The following is a 21864-nucleotide window of genomic DNA, read 5'->3' on the forward strand; positions in this document are numbered from 1 at the left end:
AAAGATATACAATATGTGCTAAAGGATATACTAGTAAACAGATAAAATAAAATAATTAACAATTACACAGTAATATGTAAGATAGTTACCACAGGGAATAAGACAGAATTAAAATTGGAATTGAAATGGGAGGCAGAAGTAACATAAAATATCCATCGCCATACGTCAAAACTGTTCATCCCCCTTACAATTAACACCAATCATTCCCACATATCTAGATCTCAACAGCGATGCTTTATGAAGGAACCGAGCTGTGGCAATAGAGATTTTTTGAATCTTGTCCACTCATAAAGTATGATGTTCTGATGTGGGTATCCCAGTATATTGTTCGTTTAATACAGTGGTACCTCGGGTTACGAAATTAATTCGTTCCGCGGCTAATTTCGTAACCCGAAAAACCTTCGTAAGCCGAATTGCCATAGGCGCTAATGGAAAAAAATAGCTCTCTGCTGCCCTCCGGTGGCGAAATAGCGCCGAGGTTTTTTCGTAACCCGAAAAAACCTTCGTAAGCCGAAACAATAAATCCCTATGGGATTTTTTCGTATCCCGAAAAATTCGTAAGCTGGGTAATTCGTATCCCGGGGTACCACTGTATAGGGATGAAGATATTGATCCCTTTCTGCTTGGTACAAATTACAACTAAACAAAATGTGTGCTAGATCCTCAATTTCATGATCCCCACAAATACAAATTCGTTCGTTATAAGGGATACCATGGAATCTTCCATGTCTTACCATGGTATCAAGTTGGTCGAATCTTGCTCGGGTAAATGCCTCTCTGAGATGTTTAGGGATCTGTATTTTTAGATAAGATGGCATTTGAAAGGACCGTTTGTATTGGCTCAACCATTTTAAATTGCCTACCCTACTGAGTGTGGCTATGTCTTCTTGAGCCGCAATGTCCAAAATTCTCTGTCTTGCACCCTTTCTTGCTTGATCATTCATAGTACAAGCTACAGGGAGGCCACAGCTCTTTATAAAGTTTAACAGTTGCCTGGACCATGAAGATTGCAATTGAGAGTGTAACTGTTCTAATAAGCATAATCTAGGGAGTCTGTTTGGCTCCATTTCATTAATTTTACACCAGTAATTGAACACTCTGATTTTAGCTTGAGAGTAGATAGAATAAATTTCTAATTCCGCTCTTACAGCAGCTGCTGAGGTCCTTTTATCTACTCCTAGGATACTTCTCAGATGTTGTGACTGGGCTAATTCTACTACTGCGGTGGAATTTAGACCCCATACTTCTGCTGCATATAGAAGCATAGGTGTAACCTTAGCTTTGTATACATTAATTATTGGGGCTAAGGAGCCTGGGTACTTGTTGACTTTTAGTTTAAGAATGAGATTCATACGTGCCTTTGTTCTAAGTGAGCTTTTATGGTGATGGCATGACCAGGATCCATTCTCGTTGAATGTTACACCAAGATAAGAAAAGGACTTTACTTGTTCAATTGGTTCACCCTCTAATTGCCATCTGTGTCTCTGCTGTCTTTTACCAAAAACCATTATGTTTGACTTAGATTTATTAATGGTCAGAGAATTATTCTGGCAATAACAGCTAAGTTTTCTTAACAGCCTTCGTATACCAACTTGTGAATATGATAACATTATCATATCATCAGCATAGAGCAAGATGTTACAGGCAGTATGTAAAACACAAGGCATATGGAGTGCTGAATCCTTCAAAAATCCTGGTAGATCATTTATATACAAATTAAATAGTAAGGGGGCTAGTAAGCACCCTTGTCGTACCCCTCTATATGTGTCAATTCTATTGGATAAGGCTCCATTTAACCCAAGTCTCACTTTCAGACAAGTACAGGGGTACCCCGGGTTACGAAATTAATTCGTTCCGTCGCCGCTTTCGTAACCCGAAAATCTTCGTAAGGCGAAAAAGCCATAGGCGCTAATGGGGAAAAGCCGCGATTTCGTGCGAAATAGCGCCGAAAAGCACCAAAAAATTTTTCGTAACCCGGAACAGTTTTTTTAAATGGATTTTTTTCGTAACCCAGAAATTTCGTAAGGCGGCGCATTCGTATCCCGGGGTACCACTGTACCAGTGTACAGGGCTTTAATTAGTAACAGCAGTCTCTGTTCTATTTTAAGGTCAATCAGTTTACTCCAGAGAATTTCTCTATTCACAGTATCAAAGGCTGCTGACAGATCGATAAAAGCAGCGTATAGATGTTTTCCTTTGCTGAGATATTTGGCAATCATGTGATTTAAAATAAAACAATTATCTATGGTGGATCGATTTTGTCTGAATCCCGCTTGTTCTTCAGATAGGATGCCCATTTCATTAACCCAACTTTCAAGTTTATTCAAAAGGAGCCTAGAATAGATTTTGGCTACGATGTCTATTAAGGTGATAGGCCTATAATTACAGGGGTCTTTATTGTTCCCCTTTTTATAAATGGGGACCACTATTGCCAATTTCCAGCCAATTGGAACCTGGCAGGTATTATTTATATGTGTGAAGAGTCCTGTCAGAATAGGCACCCACCATTCACTAAATTGTTTAAATAATTCTGCCGGTAAAAAATCCTCCCCTGGAGCTTTATTGTTTTTTAGCCCATTAATAATAGACAAAGTCTCTTTTTCTGAGACTGGTGGCCAGGGAGGCAGGAATTCGATAGCTAGGGAATCAGCGCTTAAATGCTGGGTTTCAGTGGAGCTATTTAAAGCAAATAACCCTTGGAAATAATTTTCCCATTCCTTAGCAGGTATAGGGATATCATATGGAAATCTCCTTTCCTTTAGAATTCCTGAGACAGAATGCCAAAATATAGCTGAGTCGTGACTTTTAGCGGCTAACTCTAAACCTGTCCACATTGATGTGGCATAATTTTGTTTCTTTGATTTTATTAGTTTTTTGTATTCCTTTCTGAGGGACAGCATTTTAGCTTGTACCTCACAAGAGGTACTCCGCTGTGCAGATCTCAGTGCTGACATCAGTTTCTTTTTCATTAACCTGCATTCTATGTCAAACCAAGGAGAAAAACCTTTCTGATGACTTTTACCCACATGGTTGGTTGTCAAATGACACTTCAGTGTTTGACATATATTAGTAAATGCATTGGTAACAGATGGCCATTCTGCTGAAGATGACTGAATTATATTAGCCCAGTTATCTATCTCTTCAAGTTTAAGGCTCCCTGCTAATGCCGTGGTATCAACCTTAACCTCACCTCTTGATTATTTACAATCCAACTGTCTGCCTGACAACTTGGTCTTCGATCTGACGAGCCCCGAAATTTTACACTCACAGGTTGATGATCACTTTCCCCTCTTAGGTGGACATCTATCTCAGAAAACATATCAGCCTTGTTTCTTGAAACACAGATAAGATCTAACACACTACTGGAGTTAGGTGCATGGTAAGTATAAGGGTATATATATCTATCGTCTTCATCTTTGCCTCCTAGAATTTGAAGACTGGCTTTAAAAATTAGAGAAACCACGGACAATCCAGCACTATTACATTTGTTATCTCTAGAGCACCATTGAGGATGATTATCAAAGAATTCATTTGGTATATTATTCTTTTTAGCAAAATCATGCAGGGAAGGACCTACTTTGGCATTAAAGTCCCCCAAAAGAATTATTATAAAACGAGGGTATCTGATTATTAGTTCATCCATAAGAACTTCTAAACTTGTCCACAAATTGGTATTAAAGAAAGGAGATGAAATAGGTGGAATGTATACATTTATCAATATCACTTCTAAAACCTTGTATGTGAATTTAATAACTAAGAAATGAGAATATTTATCCCCATTATGTAAGATCTCAGCTTGCCAGTGCAAATCTTGTTTAATAAGAGTGCAAAGGCCGCCAGAAGCTCTCCCTTTGTTTTTTAATTTTTGGGCAAGAATATCCCAGCATTGAAAGCCCGGGAGTTTTAATGGTTCATCCTCTGCAGTTAACCAGGTTTCCTGAATAGCAACAACATCAAATTTAGAAAGAAAACCCACTGAGTCAGTGTTCACACCTTCTTTCCAACCGGCAATATTCCATGTAACTATTTGGATACTATCCTTATTACCAGACTGTTCTAAATCAGGAGAGGGGAAATGATGTACTGACACATTCAGTCAATTGGAATCTGTATCTTCCCTCAAATTGTCTACCACAATATTGTCAATACTACCCAAATAGACACAATTGTTGATTGAGTGATCACCTTTTGACGATAAGGTGGTACGATGTTGATGTTGTTGTAGTTGATCTTTACTCTCGGTGCCAGTCAAACTGGGAATCTCTGTTGTCTCATCCTGTGACCAGGCCCAATGTGATACTGTCCTCTCTTCAGTTACTGGGGGCTGCTTAGTAGAAGATTGTCTTTGTGCAAGGATCCTCTTCAGAGGGGTTATATCTAGACCAACCCCCTTCTCACACCATGGCTTTGGAGCACATTCTTCAGACATATGGTCAGTTGGTGACTTCATCCTAGTTTCAGGAGCCATTAGTTGCCCCAAAGGAACACGTACACTAGTCATTGGTTGCTGAAGATTAGGCAGTTCTTTCATTTGTGTGAGCAAATCACTATAACCCGAATTTGGAGAACCCAAATCTATCAGAGGCTCTGTAGAAACCACGGTGTTCCTTAGAGACTGTTTTAATTTTTCCAACTGGAGCAAAATGGTATCTTGCTCTTCTCTTGAGAGTAGACCAAATGCATCAATGAAACTATCCTCAATCTGATGCAGACTGGGTTGATTCTCAGCTTCAGAATCCTTCCCTGTCAATACAAGGGGGATTACCATTTTTGCAGCTCTTGAACTAGCAAATAAAGGCTTAATTCTTTCTTCATGAAAGACTCTGATAGGAAAAATTTGATATTGGGCTAAATAAGCCTTCATCCTGAGTAGCATCAGAGGGATGGTAGACTGCTTAAAGGACAGGAGGATTCGTGTTTAATTTGATGACCCAGGGAGCCATTCAACAGTGTCTAAGTCTATCTGCCCTAATTGACAGTGAAGAAGTTTTCCCAGGGAGGATTTGATTACTTTCTTGGAAATCCACTGACCATCATTAACTCTGTTCTTATGGACACTCAGTGCAATCCTTTCCGGTCGGAGTATACAGTTATCTTTCACAGAAAAAGGTTTTTTTACTTTTTATGGCCTCCTTGGGGTACACATGATCTTCTTGAGGTGCTATCCCAGTCAATATTTTGTTTGTTTCTTGAAGTAACCTCCTTGAGTCTAAGTTTATATCATTTCCTTTAGTCCTATCTACTAAGTTTCCCAATTGATCATGTTTGTTTAACTTGGTCACATCCAATTCACAATTGCTTGTACAAGGGGGACTAGTAAGAGGTCTTGCAGATATCTTTTGCTCCAGCATCTCTATTTCTCCAGTTAACACGTTCAATTTGTGTTTTAACTCAGCTAACTGTTCAGATATCAGAATAACAGTTTGTGTGGTAATCAGGCAGTATTTAGTCATAAGTTGTGTTGGAATCTCCCCATGTTGTTGTTCCCCATTCTGAATCTCAACATTTCTGGGAAGTGTCCAATTATTTCTGGACTTTATTTCATAATCCCTACGACTGTTATCAAGACAACTTGCATGGGTTGACAAACTGTGGGGGGAACCCAATTCTTCGTCTTGGTTTTCCAACAACCTGGCACTAGGGGGGGGGGGGGGGGGGCTCCAGAGGCTGCTCCTCACCTAACTCTAGTTGTAAGCCAGTTGCCAGAGCTTCAAATCTATTGGCAGTAGAAATGGGGTTTGATTTTCTTACATTACCATTCCCTGCAAAACACTCGTCGATTCTTGGCTGTTTTGGAAGTTTCATGTGGGGAAGCGAGTTTGGGCTCCCACCTAGCTGTTTTCTTCGTTTTCTCTTTCCCATTGCTTATTTGACACAGATTTCTCAAAGTTCAGGAACTTAAACTAAATATTTGTCAAGCTGATGTTGGTATTAGAGTTGGGGTCCACACTGGTCTTTTAAGCCCTCTGCAGAGCTCCTCCTGCACAGCTTCCTCCCAGCGTCTCTCTCTCTCTCCCTCCTCCTCAGCTGTGAGCCAGGCTGCTGCTGCTGCCGCTGGTCCATGTCTTCTCCAAAAAACTGGGCTTGTATGAGGAAAAGAAATACAAAGGACTTTGCAAAATATATGTTACATAAATAAAAATCACACTACAAATACAACCACTAGAAATGGTATGGCATTTTGACACAGGATGCAAAAACTAAGCTAAAAACCCCTCTCAAACAGCAAAACAAAAGACAAAAGGGGGGGGATAATAAAATAGTTATCAGTTCAGAACATTATTATGACAGTTTAATCTCCAATTACACTTTTGTAGTGATCATTCCAGTAGCCAGGGCAAAAAAAGGGAGGGATTATAGAGAGACAGAGAGATTTCTTCTGGATAGCGTTCCAATAAAGTAGCAAGTAAAAATTTATACGCCAAGCATATGACAAAATAATTTACAGATTGGGAGATCTTCAGCCTCAGTGATTTCACAAAGGCTTGAGCTAGTAAAATCATGTGATACTGGCTATCAGGTGGCTGCTGACATCATATAAAAATGGATAGTTGTAAAGGATTGACTAAATTCAGGAATAGGAATATTGATCGTAATGGTCATTTTTCTACATACAAAATTGTCTAGAAAGTTTTGTATTTAAGATTGTTATTCTGTCAGACATTGGACTATGTTAAAAAAAATCTTATCTCTAGATTTGAGATAGTACTTGCAAAGTGGCTATAATGTGATTAAAAGGTTCTACTACTAGAAACAAGGATTACTTTTGCATAATACTTAAAAGAGTACAAATACTCAAAATAATGTATTTGACCTTGAGGCATCATATATTGATTATAGGATGGCTAAAATATGTATCTAGATAAATTATGTATAGCCTGAGTGTTTCTATAGCATACTTTGAAGTATACTTTCTCCTTTATGTACTTTGTAATATACTTTGTAATGTGCTCTGTTGGTAATTTCAGGCTTAAAGAAGTGAAAACAGCCAGTGTGGCAATCAGAAGATGGAAAACAATATAACAATTTCTCGGGAGGAGCTGGAAGAATTAAAGGAAGCATTTAGTAAAATAGGTAGGTTTGCTGAATCACTGCTGATCTTTATATGAGAGTGGACAAATAGAACCACCGTTAAAAGAAGATTACACATTCTCTGAGAGCCGGAATAATGCAGTGCTTTGAGTATTGGACTACAACTCTTGTCACCAGGGTTCAAATCCCTGTTCAGCCATGGGAGGTGGGGAGGATATTTGTTTAAAAATAAATAAATAATGACTGATTCATGTTCACAATCCTATTATTATTATTATTTGTAAATACAGATAAAAATTTTAAACACACTGGATTGGGTCCAAAAATTCTCATTCTCCATTAGGGCCAACTCACTGTTTTTACCTACTTATTTAAGAATGCAGAACTTGTATAATACTAATATTACAAATTAGGATCACTAAGGACCAGAATTACTGTTGAAAGTTGGAAATGGGAAGCTAGAAGATAGGTCCCTCCATCCTGGTGTGAGATGCTACCTGTCTATATGAACATTTGTGTTTTAACTGTAGATGTACTGGTATATTTGTAAATTTGCTTTTACTGGTTAATATTAATTTTAATATATGTTTGAGATACTTTGATCGAAGACCGTAAATAAAATTGATTGATTGACAAATTAGGATTCTATCCAGTAAATCTAAACTGCACCCTTCCCTTCTTTGGCTATCTATTCTGAAGTACGAAACGTCATCCTTTTGGTGACTGCAGATAGGGTTTCCTTAAGGCTATGGTATACTTATCAGGTTCCTGCTCAGAGAACCTTTGTAACTTCATTCAGTTACAGACCTTTCTGCTCAACATACTAAGGTCTAACTTAATTCCAGAGCATTGAGAACCTTGTGGTTCACATATATATTCACAAGCCTCTTCCCCAGTTTTAGTGTGTTTGGGCAAACAGATCTTGTATTAAAGACACAGTCACTATATATTATTTTTCTTCAGTGCCAGAAAACCCTGGCAAATTGGGTCTCACCTTACCTGGATCCATATAATCAGAACTGAGATTCTAACACATCTCTTACTCTAGCCATGGATGGACAACTAAGGAAGGGGGCACATTAGTCCCTGAGGAGAACTTGGAGAGGGCTGCACCTCTCCACCACACCTGGTCCTGTAAATAAACAAACAAACAAACAAATAAATAAATAAATAAATAAATGTGCCTAAGGAGCACAGGGTGTTTTTTTTTTATCATGTTTTGGAACCTTCCTGGGACATTTAAAGTCCAGGAGAGGCTTTTTGTTAACTATAGGAAATAATCAGCAGTAATGTTCTGTTCATGTCTCCTTGGTCTTTTGCCCTGGATACACAAGATAGAGTATTGTGAAAATGTGCCCCATACCTCCTACAGGACAGTTTGGGGTAACCGTTTTTAAAAATTGGCCCCTAGGGTTCCAGGGAGCCTCCAAACATGGTGAAAATGCTCCTCACACCCCCTAGAGTGGATTTGGGGGCATTTTAAACATTTTGAATGCCCAGGGAGCCACAAAAATGGCCATGTGGGGCCACATGTGGCCCACAGACTGCAATTTGCCCACCTCTGCTCTAGACCTAAGGAAGCAGATATCTACCAAATAAGCCAGTCTAATGAGAAAAAAGGAGCAGACCAGGTGGGAAGTCAAAGAACAAAAGAGAAGGACTTTTCTTCTGTCTAGAAGGATTACCTGTAGTTCTCCAATAAAGAAAACAGAACAGTGCACTGGACTGGATATAGAGACTGAACGTCTTGGTTCATTCTCATCTATCCTTAGTGCTGTAACCACTAGCCTGTCTTGCTCCCTCATTATCCCCTTCCTGGGACTAGGACTGGTAAAGTCATTATCATGGAAGGTTTAACTCTAAGCCTTCCATAAGATGGATTTTATTATGTTCTAATACCTGCTCTGAGACAACATGGTGTTGTGGTTTGAGCATTGGACTACAGCTCTGGACACCAACCCACTGGGTGACCATGGGTGAGTCACACACACTCAGCCTCAGAAAGCCTATTAATAAGCTTCCCTTAGGGTCGCCATCAATCGGAGATGACTTGAAGGCACACAGCAAAAACAACATCTGTTCTAAAACTAGAAAATTAACTGTCTATATTTGACAAGAGAAGGACAGATGCAGGAAGCTCCTCACACCATACAGATACAACTTTGATGTCTTCTCCTGACTAAGCCATATAATTACACTGTCCACACAGTTAATGGTGCATTTTCTGTATTTTTTTAAAAGGGTGTTCACATGTCTGAAATGTGGTAAATGCATACCTGGGGGGGGAGGGAACTTGAATTTTTCCAGAACTTTTGTTGTAACTTATAAGAAATACCTTGCTGGCTTTTGGCTTCTCTTAAATGTTGTTATAGTAATTTTATCAGGGTGAGTTTGACAGCTGGTAGAAGAAAATTGCTTATGTAATTAATTATATTTACTTAATACGTTGACAATAGAATTCCTCAATATAGCATAATAGTTTGTTGATGTTAGAATTTGTCAGTATAGTATAACAGTTAAGGCATTTTTCTGGAATGATAGTAACCCTTGTATCTTTGTACATTGTCATATCATTATTCTTGGACTACAAAAGCAGCTTGCCAATATTTTTGATTCCATGGTTTCACTCTCATGCCTTGTCAGCAATTTGCTGCTACGTTAACGTACAAATCATAGAATTAAAACATATTTTAAAAACACCTGAAATTAATATCCTGAAATATTTGTAACTGGACCAAAAATCTGTATTTTAAATCAGTTAGTCATTAGTGGATAGATAATTTAGCCCCTGCCCCATATTGCTCTTTGTGAACAATTCAAGGGAGCTGAACTTTGTTACAATGACTTCTGTTGTAGAAAGTACTGTTAATAAATAACTTCATTTAATGTGTTATACTCAGCAGGAAATGTGCAGTTAAGGTTATAATGATTCTTTCCCTGTCACCTGAACACTTTTAAAAAATCGGTGTTGAGGCATCTTTGTATGTTTGGGGGCTCAATTTTCTGACTTCTGTATGCCCCTGATATCTTTTCCCACTAGTCTTTGAGGGGCATTTGCAAAGCTAGTAGACAGCAAGCAATAATTTATTATTTTTTCATTGTCTCTGAAAGCATATACTTGAATGAAAGCTGAGCATAGGGAACTAGCTAGAGATAATGTGTTACATAGGAAGATTATTTTCTACTTTACTGAAATTTCCAGCTATTCATTGTCAGTATAGAACACTAACCTACCCAAAGGTATTTCTAGACAGAGGCACAGAAACCTAAGATGGAAAAATCCAAAACTGCCATCAGTGATCATTGGTTCAGAAAAATGTGTTGTCCTTCCTTCTAATAGCAAATTCAGGTGATTAAGTGCCTATCTGTCTGGAAGCCAAATTGTGCCACTGATAAGGTTGTAGCTTCTGTATATTCAGGGTGTGGGGTTGTGGGAGAAATGTTCTAGTTAAGCACAAATACATTTCTTAATTAAAAAGAAGTGACTTTTTAAAACACAAGTAGTGCTTGATAGGAAACTGACTTTATATCAGGTGACATATTAATAAAGTTATGTACAGTTCAAATACTGCCTTATATCTCCTGTACACAAATAGATGATTGTAACTAGAAATGTGAAATGTGCCAGAACTCAGACTCAAATAATGAGAGCTCACCAGCTGTGCTTGCACTATAGAATATATACAGCCCCCATATCTTAATACAGTCTTCTGAGTTCAGTAGCAGTATGGTGAGAGAGTCAGGCAGCAGCGCAGAACTAATTCTGCATCATAGCTAAGTCCTTCATGTCTCAGTCCAAGAATGCCATAAATTGCTGCTGTATGAACAAACCGTATGTGCCTTAAAGATTCTAGAAATTTTTTTTTTGTCCCCCTCCTTTTTGAATGGTCAGGGCCCTGAACCCAAAGTTTTGCAATATGCCCATAGGAAATGAGTGGTACTGCCTTCTAGTAGCACTATCTTGCATCTTAAGGGGTGCTAATGTTCTTGGAACTTTTGGGTATTTCCATGCTGCGGGTGGAAGAAAAAAATTTGCGCATGTACGGAACACCATGTGCAGCTTCTTGGTTCATGGCCAATGTGCTTAATGTTATAATTTTCAAAGTCAGATATGTGATTCTTGGTAATCTTCAAGACAAGATGCCACAAACAACTTTTGTTTATATTATATGTAATTATACGCTGACATCAATTTGAATAGTCATGGGGCAGCATTACAAGAAACAGTTTTCTTAGCATAAGAAAGAGTTGTAAGGTTATTGTGTCTTTCTAAAGCAGCCATTTTATGTAAAAAACAAATGTGTAAGCAGAATATTATGGAAACAAATAGATTCATAAAACAGGCAGCACAACTGCTGTCCATTCATCAAATTTTCAGAGAGCAATGTATTCAGACTATGTAAGCAAGATACTACAGATTTGACCTCCCATAAGCCTCACAAAAGCTATGGGAGTCAACTAAGGTTCAACCTACCATTGTCCGTACACAACTAACCTGTAGGATTAGAGAGCTGTTGATTTTATCTGGCACCAGGAGGGCTGAAGCTCCTCAGCACAAGGGAAAGGAACTTTCTATTCTTCCCTGGTGAAGATAGCTGCGATGCCAAGATTGGAGTGTGGTGGTGGGCATCTAAGGTCCTCTCAGCCATGCCATCTGTACTATTTACTTATAGGAGCTTGAAAGTAGGGACTATGAAGATTATTGGTTTGTGTGAAAGGGAATTTATGGTTTCTTCATCTAAGTTTACTTCAGACATGACTACATTTGGAGCAAACAGAATGATGTTGAGAAAAGACACAAAGGCAGAATATTGCAGAGGACATTATGTTTGTGGAAAGAGTCACTTTAATGAACCGTCTCATGTTCCTGGTATTTAGATTTTAGCAGAGGTTTTTTTAGGACCGAACATTTCCAGGAGGAGGGGTGGGGGTGGTTATGGACTCTGTCCGATTTATTGTCTTACATATTTCTTTGATGATAAATGTTTACTAGAGGAGTGTGATAACTGAATATTAAGTAACCGAGTCCTTTGGACTAGAATTCCCAGAATCTGTGGCCATGCTGCCTGGGGGATTCGGGGGATTCTAGTCCCAAATTATTTCTGCCATATTTTTAAGGAATGTGGAAAACTATTACAATACAGTATTAAGTTGGTAACATGTTATATTTACAGATATTGACAATAGCGGATATGTCAGTGATTATGAACTTCAAGATCTTTTCAAAGAAGCAAGCCTTCCTTTACCTGGTTATAAAGTCCGAGAAATTGTAGAAAAAATTATAGCAGTGACAGATAACAACAAGGATGGCAAAATCAACTTTGAAGAATTTGTCTCAGTAAGTGTATTATTCTCTCAAGCTCTATGTTTATTGAGAGTGAACTGTTTAGTACTATTAGGTTATAAGTGAAGAGGTCCTTACAAAATTGTACTTTCCAAAGCTTATTGTTCTAGCTTTCTCTTATATAAGTTTTCTTTTGTATAAACACACCTCTGTGTAATGTTGATATCTTCATGTAATGTATCTGTACACCATGAATGTGAGCAGTAAAAGAACTGATTTCTCTGCCATATTAGTAAAAGAATGGCTATAGGAATCCAGCTCCTGCACTGGTGTTCAGCAGTGCTGCTGAGTGTTGTGAGCTACACAGGGAGCCTGTGTCCATATGCCCTAAAAGTAATAATTTAAATGCTTAAACTTTCAAAGATCAAATAGAATATCCTTTAATCAAATCCATTTCGTAAAATAGTTTCTTAGGTATCAAAGCTCACATCACAGTAAATTTGTGATGTCAAGGCCATCTTAAATTTCAGTGAATTCTTAAGTGCAGTTGAAACATGCAGTGGGAACAGGGTCACAGCTGTGCACTAAAAGCAGCAGTCTCAGGAAACTCATTATATAGGGCTTTATGTTGACAACCTAGCACATTATTAAGATCTCGTATCTCCCCAAAGTCAGTTCCTAAAGGCCTGTCAGAATAAAATAAAACAAATTCTTCACCTGCTGCTGGAACAACACCATGGAATAAACCAGCTGACCCTTTCTAGGACTGCATCTACACTGCAAAAATAGTCCAATCTGACACCATTTTAACTGCCATGGCATAATGCGATGGAATCCTGAGATTTGTAATTTTGTGAGACATTTAGCATTATCTGTCATAGAGCTCTGGTGCCCCAACAAACTCCAAATCCTAGGATTCCATGGCAGGTAGCCATGGTCATTAAAGTGATGTCAAACTGGATTATTTCGGCAGTGCAGACTCAGACTAGGAGGGGAATTCCAGAGTGTGTGTACAGCCATTGAGAAGGGCTTCCTTCTATTAGCTCTACCTTTTTCTTGCTTTCCTTCCTGTATCCAAGATGGTTTTCTTGTTGCCATCACATTCAGTTCTACTCATGTCATAATTGGCAGTGACAAACTAGCACAAACTCAAACTAAATATTCATTCTCAACTGGATTTTTTGTAGAAAGAAAAAATGGGGAAAAGCAGTATAAAAATGTAAGAGAGATACAGTTTACAGACACCAGACACCTGGGCCTCCCATAAAATTTCATGAATGAGACAGAGTATTTGCATGTTAAAAAAAACTCATCTGGAAGTAGCTCTGAGCTGATCTTTAGAATCTAAAAGCACTTTAGATGTCATATATTTTAAAGAATAATAATGAACTAGTAATGTAGCTTAATAGAAGATAGAGCTATCCAAAGTATCTCATCTTTTTCCAAACAGGAAGAGCGATGATAATTATATGGGATGGTGGAAAAATATACTTACAGTCTGTAATTAGCGATCTTTGGTAATGTCTGAAAGAGAAAAAGGCTCAATGGCGGCATAGTTGATTGGTTATTATGTGGGTTCAGTCTAGTGATATTAACAATGTGAAATGTCCTCAAATTATTTGCATTTAAAAAAACAAAACAAAAGAGGGAACAAACTCTAAAGGAAATCATGTGTTAGCATAATAGATGTCATCTACTTGTATTTTTGAAAAGATTTAGTTTTCCAATTTAATATTGTTATATTATTGACATGTATCTACATTCTTTCCTAATTTAAATGTACCATTCATCCGTCTATCCTTTTCTTCCTTGTTATTTGCCCATTCCTTCTTTTACTTTGCTTTTCTTTCTTACAGTTAGGTCATATTGCAATACAGATTTTAATATCTAGTGGTTGGAATAATTGATTATTTGGGTGAGATAGAAAAGGATGGGAGGGTGCACAGTTTAACACTAGGCTATTGCATAAATGAGTGTTTCTATATTAGTATTATGTGTAACATATCCCTGTTCGTTCTAACATGCAGATATATTTCTCTCTTTTGTTCCAGGTTATTCAGGAACTGAAGAGTAAAGATATTAGCAAATCATTCCGAAAATCCATAAACAAAAAAAAGGGAATTACTGCAATTGGAGGAACATCAGCAATTTCTAGTGAAGGGACCCAGCATTCTTACTCAGGTAAATAATTGGTTATTTGTTTTAAAAAAAAATGATCTGTTAAAAAAATTTTTTACAGTTACATTTGTGACAAGAACATTGCTACATCTAAAAAATTTGAATTTTGGCTTCTGGATTCTCTCAAGATTGCTTACTGTCTTACATGGCAAATGTAACATGTTTACTAGAACAAACAATGGAGATAAAATTATGATAAAATGAGAAAAGACACTTTACAAAAAACGATTATAGTCTTAATTCTTGATAAATATTCTTTAGAATCTAAAATTCAGACATACATGTATACATTGTTATTTTTGTTGTTGTGTATCTTCAAATCACTTGCAATTTATGGTGTCCCTATAGAAAACCTATCATGGGATTTTCACAGCAAAATTTGTTCAGAGGTTTGCTATTGCTTTCCTCTGGGCCTGATAGAGCATGGCTTGCCCAAGGTCAACCAGTGGGTTTCCATGGCTGAGTGGAGATTTGATCTCTGGAAGGTACTTAGGATAAGCAGGGCACTGACAAAGCTTGCTAAGGCTGCATCTGCACTGCAGAAATAATCCAGGTTGACAATACTTTAACTGTCATGGTTCAGTTCTATGAAATGCTGGTAACTGTACTTTGTGAGACTTTTATTCCTCTCAATCAGAGAACTCTAGTGGCACAACAAGCTTCAGTTCGTAGAATTCCATAGCACTGAGCCACAGCAATTAAAATGGTGTCAAGCTGGGTTATTTCTGTAGTTCGGACACAGCCTAGGCTTCACAGTTGTCCAACATAAACTGATTGTGCCCTAAGACATTCCCAGTACAGTATTTCTGCAGTGTGTCCGAGGGAAAGTTCAGAACTTTCAGGGGTACTTGGCTGCCGCTATTGGGCTTCCCATAGAAAAGACCTCACATAAACATCATGGTTCTCTGGAATCCTGTCCGAATGTTATTGACACAGAACTAGTGAAAGAATTGAGTATGCTCTGTCTATGGAGAATCCTGATTGCCCCCAACTTGCCATCAGGGAAAACTTAGCTTGGATAGGAGGATCCTAGTGATGTAGGGAGAAAAGGAGTCCTTTCTTCCAAAATTGTTTTTCTTCCCTTAGCTGCCGATGTTTTGTGCATCCTCTCCTCTTGTCTGTTGGTCAAATATTACATGCCCAGGAGATAAGCAAAGTAAATAAGGAATGCATAAAGAATATCTCCTTTCCTCTTTTAGAAGAGGTAGCTATATTTGTTTGTTTCAGTACAAGAAGAGGAAGAAATAATAGTTCTTGTGCTACTTTTAGACAACTAGATTTATATTGTGCATTACAATGTCCTCTTTCATATACATAAGGAATGCATAAGAGGCATTTCTTTCTTCATTCCCATTTTGTCACCTTGTGATTGTGATTCCCATCTTTCTGCTTGTAGATAGAGGAGCCTTTACAATTCTCAGTAGGAAAGCCTGGACCTAAAAACACCAGGAAAACATTCTTAGCCATTAGTTCAAGAGAAGAACAGGCTAGGAGAATTGTTTCAGAAGAAAAGGATTGGATTTGTTGTGATCCACTGATCCCTTTCTGGTTCTGTAATTATATTTTGCGACAAATGTTCAAGCTTTTACATAAAGTTAAACTTTTCTGTTGTGTTTGTTTTTATTTCTTTGTCAGAGGAAGAAAAGGTTGCTTTTGTTAACTGGATAAATAAAGCTCTTCAAGACGACCCTGACTGCAAACATCTTCTCCCTATGAATCCATCAGATGATAGCCTTTTTAAGTCACTTGCTGATGGTATCCTCCTTTGGTATGTTTAATGTTCATTTTCTAAAATAAATAAATAAAAATAGTTAACTAGAAAAGCAAACTGACCAGTGAGTTGCCATTTTGAAACACATGGGGAATGAGCCACCCAAATTCAAGCACTATTAAGTCCCACTGATTTCAGTAGGAGTCTTAAACTTATTAATTCTTTAATTGACATTAATAGGAAATAAAACATGTAGGTTCTTCATTCTGAGATACTCGATAATCAAGTATAACAAGTGAAACCTGCAAAAAATGTTAAGAATGCATCCTTCCTCCTGGAAAGCAGGGTACCATTGTTCACTGTTCTTACTAGCTTTCCCTGCAAAGTAGTCAACCTTTTTCTGTTCTTCCATACAACAGATATTCAGCATGCCTTGACCAGAGAGCATGCTTAGTGCTAATTGGGCTGTGTTTGGGGAAGGTTGCCCCCTTAGAATTTGTTTTGCTTTGTACTTCTGCAAACATCCGGGTTGATACTTGTTTTCTCTCTCTTATTAGCCTCATTTCAGCTACATAGCCATGGGCACTCACCACCATCATTTGCTATTAGGAGTGGTGTTTAGTAATAATTAAGAAGTCCATGTGATTTCTGGATCTCTGGTATTTATCTCTCCTGTATTTATATGTGCACTTCCAGTGTCAAAAATATTTGCATGCATAAGTGTATACACATCATGTGTTGAACATGCTGGCTATGTTAGCCTTTACACACATGAGAGATACAGGAGCCAAGTTCCTGTGCATCAAGGAGGTTGTGTTTGGAATACCTACATTTTTTGTAAATTGCTGCTTTATGTAAGACATGGTAAAATTCAGTATTTACAATACATTAAAGGATGAATAGATGAATTCATAGATGAACCTCACAATTTAGAACCAACCATTCAACTGAATATTAGTTTTTGAAAGACAAAATGATGAAACTCTGGTTGTGTTTATACTGTGCTTCTAGGTATCTAGGAAACCAGTGTGAGAAGCAGGTTCTTGAACTTTTTTCTCATTCAGCAAGATTCTTAGGTTCTCAAATTTGGGTGGCATTTTTGCTGCACATTTAGATTTAACATCTGGGTTATGAAAAGACTGATTCTTCAATATAACCTACATTCTTTAGTTATGAGTTAGATGTGTGGAGTTCATGTATGAACTTCAAATTAATGCTTGCCAATGCCTTACCAACACCTTCCAAGTCATAATTTGCAAACAGTCTTGTTATGGTGGTCACCTTAACAAATATTTTGTTATGGTAGTCACCTTAGTATTTCCATTTATAAAATTGGTGTAATTCTATTTTTTAAGTAAAAGGCCCAAATTCCATGTGTTGTATTTCTAAATGATACAATCAGAATTTATTAAATGGAAAAATGCCAGACATTTTCCTAGTGTTTGAGATTTCCATATCCTTTTTTTTAAAGAGCATCCAAACATACAGTTTCCCAAGGTGATCTAGGCCAGATGTGGAGAGAGATTACCATACAACATTTCTGAATATTTTACTTGGCTTTGAGGCTTCTCAAATATTTCAGTGTAGAACTTGCATATCCCATCTGTACTTTGGATCGCTTAGGGCTTTTTAGATATCAGCCACTGTTATGAGACAGATTTCATGTCCTATGTTTTTCAAGGAAGAGCTATAGTTGATTCTAATTACCAGAATAATGTTAGATGAAGTGCTGGCCTGTTCACATGCTCATATCTATGTCTGTGAAGACTTGATGATTGTCAGCTGAATGTGAAAGCTCTTGCCACTAGAAAGCATTGTATTTGAATTTTGACAGTGGTACTACAGAAGCTCTGTTATTGGTAATGGATCCATGAGAGCTCATTCAATGATGCATATCATTCATTTATTGTACAATTACTGGGGGTTGAACACATATGTGTCAACAAGCTCTAAGTGAATGAGTTTCAGCTTTTTGTGTGCTATAAATGTATCCTGGTAGGGATGATGCTATCAGTCACTGAGGGAAGCTTAACCATCCTTGTACATGGACTATTGTACAAATGCCAGGGTTCTTTTGAAAGCAAAATACCCACCAATCATTACACTGTAATCAACCGCTATATTATTTTCTTGAAACTTCTTCTACTGGATATTCTGCTGCAGTTTATGTTGGTGAGTGTAGTATGTCAAGATCTTTTTTAAGTTAAAGAATGCATTTGTCTTTTACATTAAGCTAATAACTTATTTTCAGAAAGATATTATTAAACGTTGACCTTTACTTTCCCAGCAAAATGATTAACTTATCCCAACCAGATACAATTGATGAGAGAGTTATTAATAAGAAGAAGCTTACCCCATTCACTATATCTGTAAGTATAACACAACCCACATTTTAGTACTTAAATCTACCTCAAAATTTTGTTAGTAGTACAGATAAAACAACTTTGTAAGATAAATATTCACAGTAGTAAATTATTGTGATGATTAAATTCCTAGTTTAGAATTCTTATATGTACCTGTGTTGTTACAGTGCTATATAAACAGTACCACCTTGTAACTAATATATGTGATCATGGGTAGTGCACTGGGCTTTCTACATTTGTTTGCTTTGCAAAGCTGGTATGATTTATTTCCCATTTGCAGCACATAGTATGACACATATTGCTCCAGAAGCACTTTTGTTATAGAGATACTACATTTATGGAACAAAAAACATTTCCACTTTCTATCCAGGGGAAATCTAATAATAAATCTCCCAAATGAGGTGTTCAAAGTCTTTGCAACTGTAGTGTGGCTTGTGATTGTGTGAGTACCCTAACATTTTGGGTATAATTTATGATGGAGAGAGTCATTATTTCTCTCTTTTGCTCAGCCAGATTACGTTGCTACCTCAAATAATTTTTCACACATCCATGTGCCATAACCAAGAGATCACAGTGGCTGATAAAATGTTGTGTGCCCAATTAGCCAATTACCCTACAGTTTAGACATACTATATGTCTGTAAACTTATAATGTATATTACTATTAATGTGCACTTTAAAATGGCTCTCCTCTTCTTAATTTTACCTCTCTTGCTCTCCCTCTTAAGCTTTTGAATACAATTCCAGAATATTACACATGTATGCCTGCCTGAGTTTCTTGGGGATTTAATGTCTTTCTATGAAGTCATTATTTGGATATTCATCTCTTATCTGTCCTTCTGGTATTTTTAAATACTTATTTTTTACTGAGTCCTTGGTTTCTCCTCCGTCCTATTCTGGCCAGACTTGATAACATAGATTTAACTGCAGTGTAATGTATATCTCTCTGACCAAGCTGCCCCTTCCTTCTATGTGTTTAGATTCAGTCTGGTTCTTGTTACATCAGCAATATACAAACACACACCTATTTACATACTTTACACTAATGCCCTTATTTTTCCTTTCTCTCTCAACCCACTGGTTATGCTTCTGATACCCAGATGGGGTACTATAATACTATAGAATTGTGTTGGGATAGTTGTCTTACTGCATCAATGGAGTTTTATGCAGTCCTGGTGCTCTTCTGTCTTACTTGTGTTACCCAAATTGCTAGGAGTCCTTAAGGCACCCAAAAATTAAGGGGAGAGGGGAATTTTTATAATAGTATCACAAAGGAGAATTATAGTATGACCAGGGATACTATCTTTGGATCTTACCCTATGTATACCAGATTCAAATCACACAGAACTCCAGAGGCAATTCCAAATGAGTTTGTAGTTTGTTAAGGGAATGAGAAACATACACACAACAACACATACACTCACTCACACACACACACACACACACACACAAGAGCTAAGAAAGGTAGTAAAAGGTCAATAGTAAGAGGCTTTGCTAATGGTGATATATACCAACTGATGAGGATGGCTAATCATGAATCTAGGGGGGAAAAAACTAGCAGCATGTATGCCTGTTTTCAAACTAGACCAAGGACCTGTTGTTTAAGCATTAACATTTATACCCAAAACCTTGTCTTGGAGGCAGAAACCAAGGAATGAAAGGATTGGATTCTTGCTAAATGGATTCCGAAGAGGAAAATAATGGCCAGGAGCTGTAGTAAATATTTGGGTGATTGGTGTGAATACCTCAGACAGAGGATTTGCATCCCTAGCCAGAATGTCCCTGTCCTGTGTATGCTCATGCAGGCACCTTTCTTGGCCATGACCTATTATCGCCCTCTAAAGACAAAAGGAATTGTGCTGGTGCCATGGGAGATCTCTAGTGCTAACCAGGTTTACAAGTGTAAAGTGGCTAGGTGTCCACAGTGGGATGATCATTCATAGGTTACTCACCCCAGTGTCCCTGTTAATATTATCAATCTATTAAATATGAGGGGCGAATGGGGGTCTGGTCTTGGGATAACACTTGTAACTCTCCTCTGTTTTTCCCACTGCTTCATTCATCCTTTTTTTTAAAAAATGTGGTTTTAGCCACACAAAATATTGAATCATTGTACACTCTCTGTTGAGTGGTAGCAGAAGTTGGCCACTGACAACAGTGCAAAGTCTTATTTCCTGAAGGAGAAGAATTGCCACTTCCTGCCCATCATAACCAGTGGCTTCTGTTTTGCTCTGAGAGTGAAACAGAAAGCTGATGGGCCCTGTGGAAAGTAGTCTTGGCCACACAAAGCAGTTGACACTGCTCTCCACATAACCAGTTGGGTCCAGATGTTTGGCTCAGAGGTTCTATAATGCAGCAATGCCCCAAGAATTTAATCCATAAAGCCTTACTCTGAAAACCAGAGCAAGTTACAGTATTTGTGACCTATCTAGCTGTGAAAAGCTCTTCAGCGTGTGATGGTCTTCTTCTCTTCTGCTGCATTGCCACAGCAGGAAAGCAGCCAGTGTAGGTCTCAGGAGACCTCTAATACTGTGCTGTGAAAAGCTGGGCTGGCTGTTTCCTAACTGTGGCATTTACTTTGTTCAGCCAAGGACACGTTCCAGAGCAGCAGAAGAGACCTTTTCAGTAGTGTTGGGCTGCCATTTGTTGTATTTTGATCTGTGCCATTTAAGGTTGGTAGTTCACTTGGCCTGATAACTCTGGTGGGTAGGGTTATCCATATGGAAATCCCAACCATGGATGTCATCTGGCAATCATCTGGCTAATTTTTAAAAGTGTACTAAGAAAGCAGTCCGGGTTATAAGTATAGCAGTGGCTGGTAGAGCTTCCAGACTTTTTGAGGATAGCAGACAATTCAGAGAAAAATACTGAATATTATGGAATTATACATGCACTAATCACTTCTAGTTTGTCAACCTGTGTTTAAAGAGACTCTGAAAGGAATTGTGCCCCACACCCATCTTGTTAGAAGCTTCAGTGCAAAAACTATCCCTTATCAGTTTGTTCCATGTTCCTTTTACATATATTGTAGTTGTATGTTTTCAAATTATAGTTTTTGATGTTCAAAGGTGAAAATCCTAAATTCCAATTACATTTATTTTTCCTTTTCCTTTTAGGAAAACTTAGATCTTGCACTGAATTCTGCATCAGCTATAGGTTGTACAGTAGTAAATATTGGATCACAAGATCTAAAGGATGGCAAACCACATTTGGTGTTAGGACTATTGTGGCAAATAATTAAAGTCGGGCTTTTTGCTGATATAGAAATCTCTAGAAATGAAGGTAAGAAATTAAGTA

General features: G+C 37.8%; 1 protein-coding gene across 2 annotated transcripts in view; it reads left to right on the forward strand.

Moving 5' to 3' along the window:
- Window positions 1-21864, forward strand: part of PLS1 (plastin 1) — an 82170-nt gene that overhangs the window by 28280 nt on the left and 32026 nt on the right. For both annotated transcript variants that reach the window (XM_042458963.1, XM_042458964.1), the window contains exons 2-7: window positions 6969-7074; window positions 12207-12370; window positions 14368-14497; window positions 16130-16262; window positions 18493-18574; window positions 21684-21849. In XM_042458963.1, the coding sequence (XP_042314897.1) occupies window positions 7008-7074; window positions 12207-12370; window positions 14368-14497; window positions 16130-16262; window positions 18493-18574; window positions 21684-21849 (742 nt within the window). In that variant the 5' untranslated portion in view covers window positions 6969-7007. The remainder of the gene's footprint in view (window positions 1-6968; window positions 7075-12206; window positions 12371-14367; window positions 14498-16129; window positions 16263-18492; window positions 18575-21683; window positions 21850-21864) is intronic.

The sequence above is a fragment of the Sceloporus undulatus genome, chromosome 3 (genome assembly GCF_019175285.1).
Source record: "Sceloporus undulatus isolate JIND9_A2432 ecotype Alabama chromosome 3, SceUnd_v1.1, whole genome shotgun sequence".
Lineage (NCBI taxonomy): Eukaryota > Metazoa > Chordata > Lepidosauria > Squamata > Phrynosomatidae > Sceloporus > Sceloporus undulatus.